The sequence below is a fragment of the Carlito syrichta genome, unplaced genomic scaffold (genome assembly GCF_000164805.1).
Source record: "Carlito syrichta isolate Samal-C Ts95f unplaced genomic scaffold, Tarsius_syrichta-2.0.1 Scaffold313764, whole genome shotgun sequence".
In the NCBI taxonomy this organism is placed as follows: Eukaryota; Metazoa; Chordata; class Mammalia; order Primates; family Tarsiidae; genus Carlito; species Carlito syrichta.
In genome coordinates, this window is record NW_007257860.1 from 526941 (window position 1) to 544014 (window position 17074).

At 35.3% G+C, this 17074-nt stretch overlaps 1 protein-coding gene across 1 annotated transcript in view; it reads left to right on the forward strand.

Annotated features, from left to right (window-relative positions):
* PHKB (phosphorylase kinase regulatory subunit beta) overlaps nucleotides 1-17074 on the forward strand; it is a 187228-nt gene that overhangs the window by 40230 nt on the left and 129924 nt on the right. Inside the window, exon 7 of the mRNA XM_008070580.1 lies at nucleotides 7573-7688. Within this exon, the coding sequence (XP_008068771.1) occupies nucleotides 7573-7688 (116 nt within the window). The remainder of the gene's footprint in view (nucleotides 1-7572; nucleotides 7689-17074) is intronic.

Sequence of the window (17074 nt, forward strand, 5' to 3'; positions counted from 1 at the left end):
GGAGCGGCCACTGCACTACAGTCTGGGCGACAGAGTGAGACTCCAACTCAAAAAAAAAAAATTATTTTTTCTTTATCTTTTCCAAAAGAACAGTTTTAACTATTTAGTATGCAAATGTTATCAAATCTTGAAGGAACAGATAACTCCTACCTCAGAATATAGGAAGAACTCTTCAACAAATTTTATGAGATTGATAAAATTTTATAAAACTTAGCAAAGTTAATATGAAAAATAAAATTTTAGACCAGTCTTACTTATATATATATATATATTTTTTTCATTCTTCATATATTCTTTCAGAGACATGGAGAACTAAGAATATGAATGATTCATGGGCAAAGTATTATGTAAAGTACTTATTTAAAGTATTGTTTAAAGTACCGTTGACCACAAATAAAGAAAACACAACAAACAGTGGCTTCAGTAAGTAAAGGTTTTATATGCATCAAAAATTCTGGAGATTGAAAGTCCTGGGCTTTTAACAGTAACTTATCAATGTTATCAATGATAGTTTCCTGTTCTCTTGCTCTGCTATCTTTAGCATGAGACATTTATCCAAATAATATAGCTGATATACCTCTAGTGTCTACACTAGCAAGAATTGAAAAAGAGGAGCCTTTAAAAAATTTTCTGAAAGCTTGATGAAATGACTTCTGTGTAATCTTATTGGCCAGAACTTGATCACATAACCAACCTTGCTGCTGTGGAGACTTGTTAAGTTAAAAATCAGGGTGCTCTATTAGTAAAAAAGAAAGCAGGAATAGATGCTAGTAGTCAGCTAGCATCATGTGCCAGAATTAAGTAGTGTTTAATCCCAGAAATGCAGGGATGATTTAAAATGAGAAGCTCCATTAATGTAACTCATCACATAGCAAATTAATGGAGAAAAAAACATATGATCTTTTCAGTAGGTACAGAGAAAGTATTTGGTGAAGATTCATGATCTATTCATGTAAAAAATTCTTAGAAAATAGATATAAAATGGAATTTTCTCAACCTAATTTTGTCTACCAAAAAATATACAGCAGATAATCATATTTAATAATGAACTGTGAGAAGTAAACCTTTCAAGGGCAAGGTTTAATATTGTACAATGACCTAGCCAAAGCAGTAAGACAAGAAATAGTGGGTACGGATGGGAATTGCATAACTGAAAATGTTTTCATTTCCAGTGATGTTGTTATTTATATAGTAAATCCAAATGAATTCTTGGTAAACTATTCTTTTTTTTTTTTGAGTTGGAGTCTCACTCCGTCGCCCAGGCTGGAGTGCAGTGGCCGCTCCTGGCCACTGCAGCCTTGACCTGCTAGGCTCAGGCAATCCTTCCACCTCAGCCTTCCAAGTAGCTGGAACTACAGGCGCATGCTACCATGCCTGGCTAATTTTTGATTTACTGTAGAGATGAGGTCTTACCAAGTTGTCCAGGCGGGTCTCCAATCCACGGACTCAGGCAATTCACGCACCTTGGCCTCCCAAAGCGCGGGATTACAGGCTGAGCCAACCGAGCCCGGCCCTTAGTAAACTATTAAAAGTTACCCAAAAAAAGTTCAGTAACAATGCTGGATACATGATCAACATATGGAAAACAATAATTTGTCTATGGATCAGTGATAACTAGTTAGAAATTAATTGTAACCTAAATATTTCACTATAAAGTACCTAGAAATGAACTTAATAGCATATGGACAAAAGTATAAAACTTTGCTAGTCATAAGTGAACACATAAAAATCCAAATCATATCAATAGACAGGAAAGCTTAATACTGTGAAGATATCACTTCTCCCTACATTAAAGTTTAAATTCAAAATTTCCATAGAAATTTCAGCAGAACTTATATGGAACTTGACCAACTGATCCTAAAATTAATATAGAAGTATAAACTATAAAATACAGAAGGCCATATTGAAAAACGAAAAATACAAAAGGGATGAAGGGAGATTCCCTTTGACAGATATAAAACCTTACAATACATTCATAGAAATTAAACAGTACGATATTGACATAGCAACAGATGTATAGCCAGTGGAACAGAATTAAGAGTCTAGAAACAGACTGCATACACATGCCCATCCCACCCCTACATATGTACATACATGGAGTTTAATTTATGATAACATAGGCTTTCCAGAGGAGTAGGGTGGGCTCTTCAGTAAGTGGTACTCCATTATTTTTATAAAATAAAATGGTATTGGAAGCCTCTTTTTACGTAAAAATCAATTTCCAGCTGTGACTTGTGAAGGGTAGAAAGGGTATACTTTTAAAACAGTGGTGTTAAAACTTTTTTAAAAAAAATCTCTGGATCCCTTCATATTCTTAAAATTTGAGAACCCCATAGAGCTTTTATTTGTTCTTCTATTTGTGTGAATGTTTTGTGCTTATTTCAGGTGATAGTTACTGTATTAGAAATTTAAAGATACACTACATGTTACCATGAGTACTATATTATTATGAAATAGCTGTTTTTTCAAAATAAAAATAATTGACTGAAAAGAGTAGCATTGCTATACATTTTTGGAATTCTCTAATTTCTTTTTTTTTTTTTGAGTTGGAGTCTCACTCAATTGCCCAGACTGGAGTGCAGTGGAGTGATTTATTGTAGATTGCCTTGGGCTCAGGCAATACACTCACCTCAGCCTTCTTGCTTAAGAGAAGACACTTAGATACTCATACCTGCTGTTGTCTTCAGTTTGTTGCAATATAATATACACTGTAGCTACTAGGTAACTAATTTTACATTTGTGAGAGAATGAAAGTGAAAATAGTTTTAACTTCATTATGCCTCAAGGTTCCTGTATCGCCCTTTGAGAAGTAGAGGAAACTTCAGGATTGTGTATATTTCTGCCTTCAGGATAAGGACAGCTTTCTTTAACAGAACATAATAAGTATGACCTACACACATATATAAGGTATAAGATAATTTTGAATCATTAAAGTAACAATCTGTTCATCAAAAACAAACTACAATAAAGAAGGAGAAAAAAATAAGCTGTGACTTGAGAGAAGGTATGTAGCCATGTAGTCTGACATAAGATATGAATCTAGAATATATAAAGAGCTATTACTCATCAATAAAAAAGCCTCATTACAGGAAATTAGGGAACCTAATAAGGGAAATTCAAATTTAAACCTCAATGTTATGCCTTTACACCCAACAGACTGGTATAGTAAAAGGGTTAGACAACTCTAAGTATGGGCAAAGGATGCAGACCAGTGAGAACTCTATACTGTTGGAGTGGGCCAAAGTTCTTACAAGTACTTTGGAGAGCAAGTTGACATCAAGTAAAGTTGAAGGTGTACTTAGTCTATGATCCAGGAATTCAGCCTTTGGATTATACCCTAGATTAGAGTTTTCCTACTAGGGAATCATCAAGGTTACAGATATGCCAAGGTACTGAGTCCTTCATTCCAAAGTTGTTTGTGGGGCCTAGACTAGCCATCCCCCCCACCCCAAGACCAATACTCCCTGACTGTCAGGAGTCTTGTCTAGTTACCTCATTGTGCAGTACAGATAATTTTATATGGACATATGTACCATCTGTATGTCAAAATGGTTGTGAAGCTTTTTGTTAGAGACATACTAAAATGTTCATTGCAGCAGTGTCATATAAAAATTTGTTGGCTGGGCAGTGACTCAAGTCTGTAATCCCAGCACTTTGGGAGGCCGAGGCGAGTGGATTGCCTGAGCCCACGAGTTCGAGACCAGACTAGGCAACATGGTGAGACCCCATATCTACAGTAAATTAAAAAAAAAAAAATTAGCTCGGTGTGATGCTTTCCTGTAGTTTCGGCTACTTAGAAGGCTGAGGTGGAAGGATTGCTGGAAACCAGCGGGTTGATGCTGGGGAGGCTGTGAGTATGCCACTGCACTCCAGTCTGAGTGACAGAGTGAATCTCCAACTCAAAAAAAAAAATTTGTTGCAGCAGAATTCCAGATCATAAATATATAAGTAAAGAGGAAAATAGAAAATAACCTTTAGACAAGAACTACAGTAATAATTACTATAAACAAGATTCACTGATAGATGCAGAAATTAGTGGCTGAAAATATGAGAAACAATTTATGTAGTCTCAAAGCATTTTCCTAAAGATATTTATTAACTACAAGGGGAAAGTTGTAACGTTATAGAGTAGAACACCGGCAGAAGCCACTGTAAGGTTATCACCACCCATACAAAGACATACTGACATCATGAATCCCATGCTATGATATATTAAGAAAGTCACAAATTTATTTTTATAATAATATTTTCCCAAAATGCATAACCTCAATGTGATCATGAGAAAACATTAAACAAACCAAAATTGAGCAACATGTGACAAAATAATTAATCAAAAGTATCAAGATTATAAAAAACAAGGAAAGAATGAAGAAAAATAAGTTAAGGGAAATAACAAAGTACAATGACTATAACAGTTCACTTTGAGTATCAGGGAGAAGTTCTGTTATGTAAGTCTACCCAGAGCATTTTCCTTCCTGAGCAACCACTGACTCTGAAGGTGGGGCTCAGTTACACTGACGTTTATAAAGTCATAGAACCATTGAACATTTATCTGAAGACAAGATGCAAGGGGAAACCTTTTAATAAACACTTACCTTCCCTTAATTTAAGCAAAATTAATTTAGAAACGTCTTTTTGAAACTGCAGGAAGAGAGGTCCTGAAATGTTTTTAGTGTGGAAGAAACCATAAATAGAAATCAGTTGTATAGTACCCAGTATCACTAATTTAACATGTATAGTAAAAACATCATTTAAACTTAGTATCTGGTGCTTGGTCTGAATTATTTTATTTCAATGAACATTTATTAAAATCCTTATTTTTAAGGATTTTTATTGGGTCATTTGTAGTCTTAGTCTTTATCTAATTTTGCCATAATATCTTAAGTTACTTATTCACAAATTATCCTACGGTAGATGTGTTTAAGGGTCTAGTTCTCAGAATTGAGGTTTTACGATATAGTTTGGTTAATAATGATTTATTATAATGAAAGCTTTCAGTTACAAATAAAAAATGAAATTGATCTTTGCCTTTGGAGTTTCTAGTAAACTAACTAAAATTATATATTTTTATTCAATATGAGACCCTCTCAGTAGCTAACTTTTCATTGTGTATCTTACAACACATACCTTACATTTTATAAAGTTCATTAAGATTTTGGTTGTTGGCACTAAAAAGAAATTTACATTTTTGAGTCCAGAGAAGTTTACGGTTCCACAATTTCTTATCTAAAGAAACCTGTGGATCCAAATGTCTTTTAGGTTTCAGAACTTTTTGGATTTAAGAAAGGTAATACTGTTTTTTTCGTAAATTATGTGATAACCCTAACAGGGTTTAGAACCTCATAATCAGCATATCAATATTTGTGTAGTAAGACGTATATATTTACACAAAGTGAGATAAGTAAGGCAGATAATCTCAATTCCAGGTTTTGTTGAAAAATGAGTTAAGAAAAAAATCAATTGGTTTTCAGAGCTTATGGTATTGCAAGTAAGTGATGATGAACCTGTATACAAATTAGAGGTGAGGAAAAAAAAAACACATGAAACAAAAATTAAGAGCTACGATTCTGGTTCTAAGTCAGACTTCATCAAGAAGGGAACTGGGGCTGAAGGAAGATTCATGAAAAGCATTTGAAGTACAAATGAGCAAGACTAAGGCCAGGCAAGCCAAGTAGAACCCAGGGTCCCTGTCAGAAGATAGTGACATAAATAGAGGTATGTGGGGTTGGGATGGGAAGATTAGAGAGGGTTTCATATGTGAGAGTTGTTATGCTTTGTCGTGTCACGAGTCACAAAACTTTCCTGACCAAAAAAGTGATATGGAAAATAGCAGGCCTTGGTAGCAGAATGAATAGGAAGCATAAAGGAAATATAATAGTGTCAAAAGACAAAATTACATCAAATTTAAAGATCTAATTTACTTTTATTAGATTCATGAATTGAGCAAGTCACCCAAAAATTTGGAAAAGCTGCTTGTTCAGAGGAGGTTTACTTTATAGGCAGAAAAAAGGTTAAGGAAAGCAGAAAAAAGGTTAAGGAAATAATAGCCAAAGTTTTTTTCAAAGTTACTTTCCTTATAGGGTTAAAACAGAGAACTTCCTTATCTGGTAAACTGGCTCCTTCTGATTGGTTGCTATGAATCATTTGGGTTTTTTTTGAAAACTAGTCCTTTCAAAGTTTAGTTTGATTATGTGGCACTAGCATAAGTGAATCCATTTTGGTTTGATCTGGTCTGTTGGATTTAGTGCAGGAGCTTAGTCCAAATCAATGGCCTCTTATATATTTTATTAATAATAGCCAAAGTTGAGTTCATGAATTCTAGACGGAGAGCCTGGAAAATCAGTGATCTCATGGAAAAATGCAGAATTACAAAGTGCTTCTAAATGGAAGAGTTTAGAACACATTATTTAATGAAAAATCCAAGTGGAAATATTTCATAATTGGGTATAAAAATTAAGGTATAAAGGGCATAATTCATTGAAATGGAATGGAAAAAATTGCTGAATTGTAAACATGCATGGACAGTCGTTTATTTTATAGAAACCAGGATCTAGTGAGGCTAACTTACCGTGTGTTACAAGTGAATTCATTGTACTACCAAGAGTAGAACCGGCTCTTCCACGTGTGATGTTCTTTGCGTTGTACTATATGTACTGTCACTTATGCCACTATCTGTAGTTGGAACTTTGATAGTGAATGAGCTTGCTGGAGGGATGTGGTATGTGTGTGCAAAGGAGAGCAGGACAGAACTTTGAAGAATGCTTACCAGTAGGGGTTGAAACAAGAAGAGGAGACAATCAGGAATATGGGAAACACGTGGAGGATGTGGTGTCAGTAGCCAAGAAAATGTGAATTTTCAGGAAGAAACCAGTGATCAGTCTTATAAAATGTGATAGAAAGAGATGAATGAGGATGGATGATTGAGCTTATGTAAGAATTGTCTTTTAGTAATCCTTGCAACTGTAGTTTCTGTAATTGAGGGTGATGAGGGTGGAAGTCAACCTGCAAATATTTATTGAACTTTGTGGCAGGCATTGCTCTCGAGGATATAGCAGTGAACAAATCTTTGTCCTCAGGAAGCTTAATACTGTGAAGGGGAACAATTCACAAAGATTTTGTAAATGGTATTTCGTTTTCTCCTAGGACTTGTTAATCCAGAAAAAGCTTTCTGGCCATATTATCATTTATGCAGCCTGACTGGACCCACTTACTTGAGCCTAGTCCTGGTCCTGATATGATCCCAAGGGGAGAAAGGAAACAAGTGTATAGACCACACACTTGAGAAGCTTGCCATGAAAGGAACAGGGATTTAGATGGTTTTAAACTTAAAGACCTGACAAACGATAATAACTCTTTTTTATTTTTTTTGAGTTGGTGTCTCACTCTGTTACCCAGGCTGGAGTGCAGTGGCACACTCCTACTTTTCATAGTAATGCAATAACTACTTGAATTTCAACATGTTAAAAGGAGGCACATATATATTTGGACTTCATAGGGTATCTAATTATTCTCTTCATTATCTAAAGATCCTGTTATTGCATATGTCCTTATGTTTCATTTCTTTTCTCTTAGGTCTCTTTTATTCAAAACCTTGTATTTTGCGTAGAAAGAGTTTACCGTGTACCTGACTTTGGTATCTGGGAAAGAGGAAGTAAATATAATAATGGCAGCACAGAACTACATTCGAGGTAATTTGCTGATTTTTGAGATTTTTAAAAAAAATTTAAATGTTACAGAATTTGAATGTAAATAAAAATCAAAGCATTAGGTTGAAATTGTGGTTTCTATGTTAATTTTTAGCACTTTATTTTTTTTTTCTATTATGATGCCAATGAAATTCACTTAACATTAAAGCAATAGAGTCTACTTTCAGTGCCCATAAACAGTTGCAGGAAAGAGCCGGCATCTTTCCCAACCTCCCCAGGTGTCATTACATGCATATCAGCCTTCAACATTAATCTACAGCTTGGCTTTTCTGCTCAACCAAGTCATTTTCTTTTTCATCTTTGAAATTATGTTATTTGAAATGTCAAGTACATTAAAATTTCCAAACACCAGTTGTATATGTATTGCATGTAAAATTACCTTCCATGTTATAGAGATGATTTTTATCCTAACAGATTCTCATATGCTCCACGTACAACTTAACATGCAATGTCATCTGTGAGAACTGTGGTCAATATCTTGAATAAGCAAGAATAACTGATGACTGATGTTAGTAGTTTATGAATTTTCTTTACTCCTTCAGGTTAAGGAAATAGTTTTAGTGACTGCTTGCACCTCTCCTGTATCCTAATTATGTGCCTGGGAGGTCATCTTTTAATTTAAATATGTAGCTTAGAAACCCCTATCCATGTTGCACTAAAAGATGTAAGAATTTAAGCTAAAGGTTATCACTCTAGGTCAGTTGGATTATTGAGACTTAAATGAAGTAGAGAAATAGTCTAGAAAACACTAGATAAGAGGAATCCACAGCTTTATACTTTTTTTTTTTTGATAGAAGGACTAATCACATACAAAGTAAGTTGACGTGTGGTATTTAGTAAGCTAAAAACTGGTTCCAGATCACTAGCTGTGTAACCCTGAGCAAATTTTGTGACCTCTCTATGCCTAATTTTCTTCACCTGTTAAATGAAGATAATAATAGTTTTTACTTTATAGCATTTTTGTAATGATTCAGTTAATACGTATAAAGCATATGAATGCCTGGCTAGAATACTAGTGTACTCACACATTTAAAAAATATTTTAGTTGCCGGGCTCGGTGGCTCAGCCTGTAATCCTGTGCCTTTGGGAGGCTGAGGTGAGTGGATTGCCTGAGCCCGCGGGTTCGAGACCCGCCTGGGCAGCGAGACCTCATCTCTACAATAAAAATCAAAAAATCAGCCGGGCTAAGTGCATGCCTGTAATTCTGGCTACTTGGAAGGCTAAGGCAGAAGGATCGCTGGAGCCCAGCAGGTCGAGGCTGCAGTGGCCGCACTCCAGTCTGGGTGACAGAGTGAGACTCCAACTCAAAACAAAACAAAACAAAACAAAACATTTTAGTAACAAAGAAATAAAAAGGACTTTCAGATTAATCCTAATTAACTAATATGCAAATCTTTTTCTATAGGTTTTATGAATCATATGAGGAATTTTTACAATATACAGCAGAAGAGTTAGAACTCAATGAAATAGTGCAATAGAGAAATAATTTTTGGGAAAGCTCAGTTCAGATAATAAATTCTGGCAAATACTAAAAATAGAAAGATTGTTATATTTTAGTAATCATCCAAATTCAATTCTCAGTATTCTAGATTATCACTCAAATTAAAAGAAAGCAAATGGCTCTGATTAAGTAAGATGATTTTTTAATAATTTACCTTTTCAGTATTCATGATTAACAGGTATCTTCCTTGCTTTTTAATAACCATTTACTATATGTCAGTCTGATTCCCTTGCTGTTGATTTTAGCATAGCATATTTGGACCGGGAGTTTTTCTATTTATAAAAACTGTAGTAAACTCAGAAAGAGCCTTAGGTAAAAGTTACCATTGATCCTAGAAAGTGAAGGTGTTGGAAGCCCCTTGTGATAAAACAGAAGTTCTAACTTGTTCTCCTGTAACTGAGGTGGCAGTCTTTAAACTGACTCATGAAGGTTTTTATTTCAAGGGTTAGAAAATAATTGTGTGATATTCTTTGCCATCTTTTGCATGCAAAATTAATCCTAATTGTAGTTGGACAGTTTTATTCAAATGGATGTGAAATGAAGTTTGCCATTCAGTTTTGGATGATGTATTTTATACATTTAGCTTGGATCTTGTAATTGTCCATGGTATAATACTTTACAGTTCCCAAAAAGAACTTTAAGCTTTAAAAAAATTTTCTAATGTTTTTGAGCTCAGGTCTGTTTTTATTATTGTTGTTATTATTATCATTATCATTATTATTATTTGAGTCAAAATATTCAATCTGTTGCCCAGGCTGAAGTGCAGTGGTATGCTCATGGCCACTGCAGCCTCAACCTGCTGGGCTCAGATGATCCTTACACCTCAGCCTTCCAAGTAGCTGGAACTACAGACATGCAGCACCACGCCTGGCTAATTTTTTGATTTATTATAGAGATGAGGTCTCGCTAAGTTGCCCAGGTTGATCTCAAACACCTGGGCTCAGGCAGTCCTCTCACCTCTGCCTCCCAAAGTGCCCGGATTACAGGTTTGAGCCACCACTCCAGGCTCAGGTCTGTTTTAGATGTGTCGTCTCTGGTGCCAACAGGATATCTTTTGAAAATGCAGAAGAACTGAGCTCCATGGCACTCATGGGCACAGTGATGTCAATGGTGGTACAAGGCCAACATCTTTATGCGCTTAGGCCTGGGTAGTGGAGTATAGAGCTGCTGCTATGCTACCAGCCAGGAATCAAGTCACAACTCTTAGTCTACTGCTATTACAGGATACCCCAGAACTTCCTGGTCTAGTTGGATTTGTTCTTTATTACTTAATACAATATTCTTGTTATAGCCATAAGCTATTCTCATTATTTCAGACAGCTTGAATTAATATATAGCAATTCTTGCTAGATGTACTTCTCTTTGCCTTCTCACTTTGTCTGCCATTCTCCCTGTATTTCTGTGTTTTAGTCTTCTTTAACAGGAGGCAGAGAGAACAAAGCTCAAGATGACTGTTGCCTTGGTGCTCACTAGAGTCTTAACTAAAGTGACTGGCTCTTCCTTCCCTTGCCACACTGTGTACATCCCTTCTAAGCTGCACTGTGTCAAAGAAGACTTCCACCCTAGGGCTCCAAAACACACACACACAGTCTTCTGAGGTCAGAGGCTCCCTCTTTAGCATCAGTGCTCAGCAGGCCTTTAGTATTGCAGTCTGTGGTCCAGGGCAGTCTGTGGTCCTGGACAGTTATAGAATATGTTTAGACCAGGCAGGGAATATTACTACCTTTCATATAGCAGAAAACTAATGTTTAGAAGGTTTTCTGGTTCCTTTCCCCACTTAAATTATATAACTCAGTAGACAGTAAAACCAGAACTGGATTCCATGTCATTCACTGGCCCCCAAATCCAAAGTTGTTTTTATTATATCACATTGTATTTTAAAGTCTTTAAAAGTTTTTCCTATGTTTGAAAGAACCGTGGGATGTAAACTCTCTGTAAAATTGTGATATGCTTCAGAGATATCTTTGTTTAGTAATCAGGACAGCTTGATTCACCTTAATACTTTGGTTAGATCCTTCTTGATCTTTCCTGTTTCATCCTGAGGTTCGCTGGTATCCCTTTAGCACAAACTCTTGAATTATTTGGTATTTCTTAGATAAAACCCAGAATTTTTTCTAAACAATACCTTCACTACATCTATCAAAACCTATTCTATCAGTACCCTCATCCTTTCCAGAGCTTTAGTAAAAGGGTTTATTGCTCCAAGTTTACTGTAATTCTCTTGAAATGTTTCCTAAGCAACTATTCCCAGCTCTCCTGATTTTCCTGTTAACTTGACTTTTCTCAAGCAACATGCCCGGTTCAATTTCTCCTAGGATAACTGGAGCCATATTAGATAGTGTTCTTCTTTCTTCCTTTTCTAAGTCTTTCAATAAATGCGTGTATATTTTTAATCCTGTATTATTAGATTTAATTTCATTTTCCTACATCTATCACTTTGGTATCTGTTTATTATAGCATTAAATCTTAACCTCTAGAGTTATATATTAAAGTACTCTTTTCGGCCTTTATGTAAGCATATTCCTACTCCTCAGCGCTACTTCTAAACCAATACCTTTTTGTTTTGGAGAAGAGATGAGTCTATGTTATAAAGTGTGAATTGAATTCCAAACCTTTACTTTTTAATTTTTTGACTACTGAGAAACATAAAAGGAAAACTATATTTAATAATTTACTAATGTGGATATGTGTCCAAGTGGAAAGAGATTAACTTCTAAGTAAAACTTTACATTTAACAACATAATTCCTTTTGTTAAATCTCGTGTTAGTGATAAAAAGACTAGAAGCAAAAATAATTAAAATCATATTTTTCAAGTTTTAAAAAATTGTTTCTATGTTCTATTCTCTTGACTTTCTTTATTAGATATGAAAATATCAGATATGTAATCACCATAGCACCACTTTAGTCAGTTTAAGATGCTTTTAGTGACCATTTTATGCTACATAGTGCTTATTACTTAGTCTTCTTAAATCATTTTCGATGTTTCAGTCATTGAATGATAAAATCTACTGTCCATCCATTCTGCCTCATTTTATGTGATTTTTGCCATATTGAGCAATTCCATTAAAGCATCCATTAAAACCATAGTACCATAAAGTCCTTGTTCTTCTAGGACATATGATTGGGTAACTCAGGTAGTTAAAGCATAGTGTTAATGAGCAGGAAATTATAAATTTAGTTCTCATGCCTGCTAGTTAACGTTTGTGAATTCCATTGTGTGTTTGAAATGACCTAGTCTAAATCCATCTTTTCTAAAAAAGCTTTGATTTAGGCATCAAATCACTTTATTACTATCTCCCAAGCAAATATTACATTATTTTAGCTCTGCTAAGTAAATGTTGTAACAAAAGATGTTGAGATATACCACCTTACAATAATCAAATCAGTAAATGTTCTATTGAAATAATCATCTGATATTAGTATATTCAATAGCTAATGATAGAATAATTAATTTTCTGAGACTGTCTTGTACCATTAAAATATTTTTAAATTCTTAACAACCAGTATATATGGTATTTGCCAGCAAAATGTAAGATTATACTAGGATTGTGTTGCATTTCTAAATAACTTTATGTTGCCAAATATTTAAATAACCAGTGAATATTAAATTAAATTATTTGCAAATTTTAATTGTCTAGTTATTTAACCAGTTGTTTTGGCAAAGAAAGTTAAAACGGGAAGAATTCAGTAAACATTTACTCTAGTCCAGGTACAGTGTTTGTTTCTTTCGTAATGTTATATTTAGAAGACAATTTCCAAATTTATCCCTTGCTGTCTTTTTGTGCCATAGTTAAACACAACCTTGGGCAGGCTATGTTGTGTTTATCCTCTAGTACTGCATTTCTTATGTGTTTGCCTTTTGAATATGTTATTTTCTTTTCACATTTCAAAATACAGTGAATGAAATATGTACCTCACACTGTAAGTGGAGGTTACATGTGTCACTGGTTAATGATTGTGCATTGGGGGTTAACAGGAGCTCTTAGGTCATCAGGAACACATACTTGAGCAAGAAATCCAATTGACAATGAATATTTGAACAGAGTATATGAACTATAGGGGCTTTTCTAACCGTTAGGTTCTAAGATTCTAGAATTCTTGTGCATTTGGTTACTGTTTTATAGTACACAAAACTAAGTATGATCAGCCTTATTGTTCTGGTTGCATGGTAGAGTTTGGAATCTGAATTAGTTGTTTTCTGGTTACCTATTGTCGCAAACAAATCTCTCCAAACTGAGAGGCATAAGACAACAATGGTATTTTATTATTATTGAATCTCATGGTTCTGATAGTTGACAGTGTCAAGCTAGGTACTTCGTGCTCATAGTCTCTTATGTTTGCTGTCAGTTGTGGCTGAGCTTTGGATATCATGAAGGATTCTTCATTTAGGTATGTGAGTTGTCTGGGACCCTGGCAGGAGCTGTCTGCTGGGAGGCCTATGTGAAGTTTTTCATATAGTGTTCCTCACAGCATGGTGGCTAGGTTTCAGGGTTAAGAATACCAAGACAGAGGGTTAAGTGGGAGCTGTTTTGCCTTTTGTGATCTAACCTTGGAAGTCATACATTGCAAATTCTACCACATTCTATTTGTTAGAGTCACTAAGGTTAGACCATGTTCTAGTGAAGGATATTAGATGAGAAGGAGTGTCTGAGAATTTGCAGACATGTCTTAAACCACCAGGTGTTCTTCTCTTGAATTTTATTCTTTTAGGTTCCAGTTCTTGTTATTTCTCTATAAAACACTTTAGAACTACAAAGAGCCTGCTCCCCTTGTGCTTCATATACTAACAGTATCATATGAATTGTCATGGGATTTGTTTAGCCTATGGAAGCATCAAGTACTTCCCTTACTGGCAAGAAACCTTCACTGCAGTGAACTGCTAGACTGAAGATTTGAGCCAGTAGGGTAGTATATTAAATCCAGTTTATTGACTCAATTGTTCTTGGTCATCATAGATTCTAGCAGGGAGCAAAGTTTTCAAAGGGATGGATTTGAAAGGCACTTATACTTAAGTTCTCTGGGCTTGAGTTTCCTCATCTTAAAAGTAGAGGGGGTTAATAAAAATTCAAGACTTGAACATTGAAAACTACAAAGAAATATTGAAAAAAATTAAAGGAGATCTAAATAATTGGAAAGACATACTGTGTTTAATGCTATCTTTTTTGCAAAAATAGACGAGCTGATTCTAAGATTCACATGGAAATGCAAGCGATCCAGACTAGCCAAAACAACCTTGAGAAAGAATGATGTACTCCTACTTTCTAATTTCAAAACTTACTGCAAAGCTACAATAATTAAGATAGTGTGGTTCCGGCATAATGACAAGTAGATAAATGGAATAAAGCTATACATCTGTAGTCAATTGACTGTGACAAAAGTACGAAGAAAATTCAGTGGAAAAGAATAGTCTTCAGCAAATGGGGCTGGGACAATGGGATTTCCACGTTTGGGTTTCACTCAGTTTCTGGAATCTATAATTTTATGGCTCTTACTAATTTGGAATTTTTCTTTTTCTTTTCTTTTTTTAGTTAGAGTCTCACTCTGTCGCTCAGGCTGGAGTGCGGTGGCACTCTCGTGGTTACCACAGCCTCGACCTCTGGGCTCAGGCACTCTTTGCCCCTCAGCCTTCCAAGAGGCTGGAACCACAGGCATGTGCCACCATGCCTGGCTAATTTTTTTAATTTACTGCAGAGACATAGTCTCACCAAGTTTCCCAGGCTGGTCTTGAACTCTTTGGCTCAGGCAGTCTTCCCTCTTTGTCTCCCACGGTGCTAGGATTGCAGGTGTGAGCCACCACACCTGACTGGAAATTTTTCTGCCATTATTTCCTCAAGTATTTTTCAACTCCACTCACTTTCTCCTCCTTTAGGAACTCCAGTGATGTATATATTAGATTTTTTTTTTAATACTACAGATCCTTGAGGATCTGTCCATTTTTTTCATTCTATTTTCTCTCTTTTGTTCAAATTGGGTCATTTCTATTGTTCTGTCTTCTAATTTAGTTATTATTTTCTCTACCCCTTTCATTTTGCTACTGAGCCTGTCCACTGAGGTTTTTATTTCAATTATTGTAGTTTTCAGTTCTAAAAATTTTTCTGAGACTTTCTGTGTATTAGTTAAGGCTTTCTATTTTTCATTTGTTTCAAGCATATTCATACTTGCTTATTGATGCATTTTTATCATGACTGCTTTAAAATCTTTGTCAGATAATTCTAAAATCTCTCTCTTTTCAGTGTTAGCCTCTGTTGATTGTGCTTTTTCATTTTGTTGGAGATTTTTTTGGTTCTAGGCATGAGTAGTGATTTTTGATGGAGACATGGGCATATTATGAGACCCTGGACATTATATGTTTTAGCTATATTTTTTAACATAGCTCTGGCAGGGGAAGTCAGGACACATAGACTCATGATAACCAAGTGGGAATATAAGGCCAAGTTTTGTGTTGACACTCAAGATGGGGACTCCTTATTATAGCAGGGTCTGGGTGGGATGTCCAGCTCCCCAGTAGGCCTCTACTGATATCTCCCTAGTTGGAAAAAATAGGAGTGCCTTATTACTGATTCCCATTTGGCTTCTATTTATAGGACAGGAGAAAATACGTGACCTCTTGACTGGTGGTAGAAGTTGTGACTCTTCCCTGACACCATACCAGTGGAAGGGGAGAGGTTTACCTCATTACTGATGATTGGAGGTGAAGGTCTAGGCTCTCCATGTGGTCTTCATTGACACCAAGATGTGTGTTATGGGGGAGTGGAGTTCTGACACCTACTAGAAATGAAAGGCTTAACTTCCTTCTTGTCCTTACTTCTCTGACACCACCATGGCTAAGAAGGTTGAAGTTTGAGTGTTGTACTTCATGATAAACTCATTAGTGTAAAAGTCTAGGTTGCAGTTTTTTTTCTGAGTGGTTATTGTCTAAAAGTGTTCTGTTTTGCTAAGTTTCTGTTTTCTTGTCTTTTGGCTGGAGAGAGAGCAGGCTTTTGTTGGGATATTTTTTGTATGCAAGTGCTGACATTTCTCAGTTGGCTTCTTCAGCTCTTAGACTGGTAAAATGAGGCGAAAAGAAAACCCAAGGAACTTAACCACAGTATTGTTCTAAGAGTCCTGAAGTTCATAGCTAGCCTACCTTCTCCCCATGTTTCTGAGCCATTTTGTGTTTGTTTTATATGTAATTTCCAAGATTCTATTTGTACTTAGTGAGAAGAATAGAGAAAATTATGTCTAGTTTATCTTCCCATTCATGTATTTTTAAGGATAAGTGTCTAACTTACTTACTATCTTTTACAATATCTACTATATCTGTATTTACTATGTCTATTACTATAAGAGTAATGCTTGCTTGAAAACAGTTCATGTACATAATCTATAGAATGTAGACATGATGATGTGAATAGTTCAGAACAATAGTTATCAAATTTAAAGTGCAAACATCTGGAAGGCTTTTTAATGATGATTATGGAACCCTACTCCCAGAGAGGAGTGAGAACTGGCATTTCTAACAGGCTTCTAGGTAATGCTGATGGGGCTGCTCTGGAGACCATAGTTTGATCATTACTGTTTTAAAGAACTGCTGAATTGATGACAGATCATTAACTTTAAATTATATTAATGCATATGCAATTGCTTTGAGTAAAACAAATAAATATTTGCAATAATTAAACTGTATATTAGAACTAAAATATTTGAAGGTAGATATTTATAAGATGATAGTGCTATATTTTTAATAAAATGGGTCTTCCCATTTTCCAGCACTACTGTATGTGGCACTTGAGAGGTCAAAAGAGTAGGACACTGAGGGGAATAGTACTCATTTTATTACAGAGAGAAGAAGATAGGAAAAATGAGAGGTATGGTGATCCATGTTTC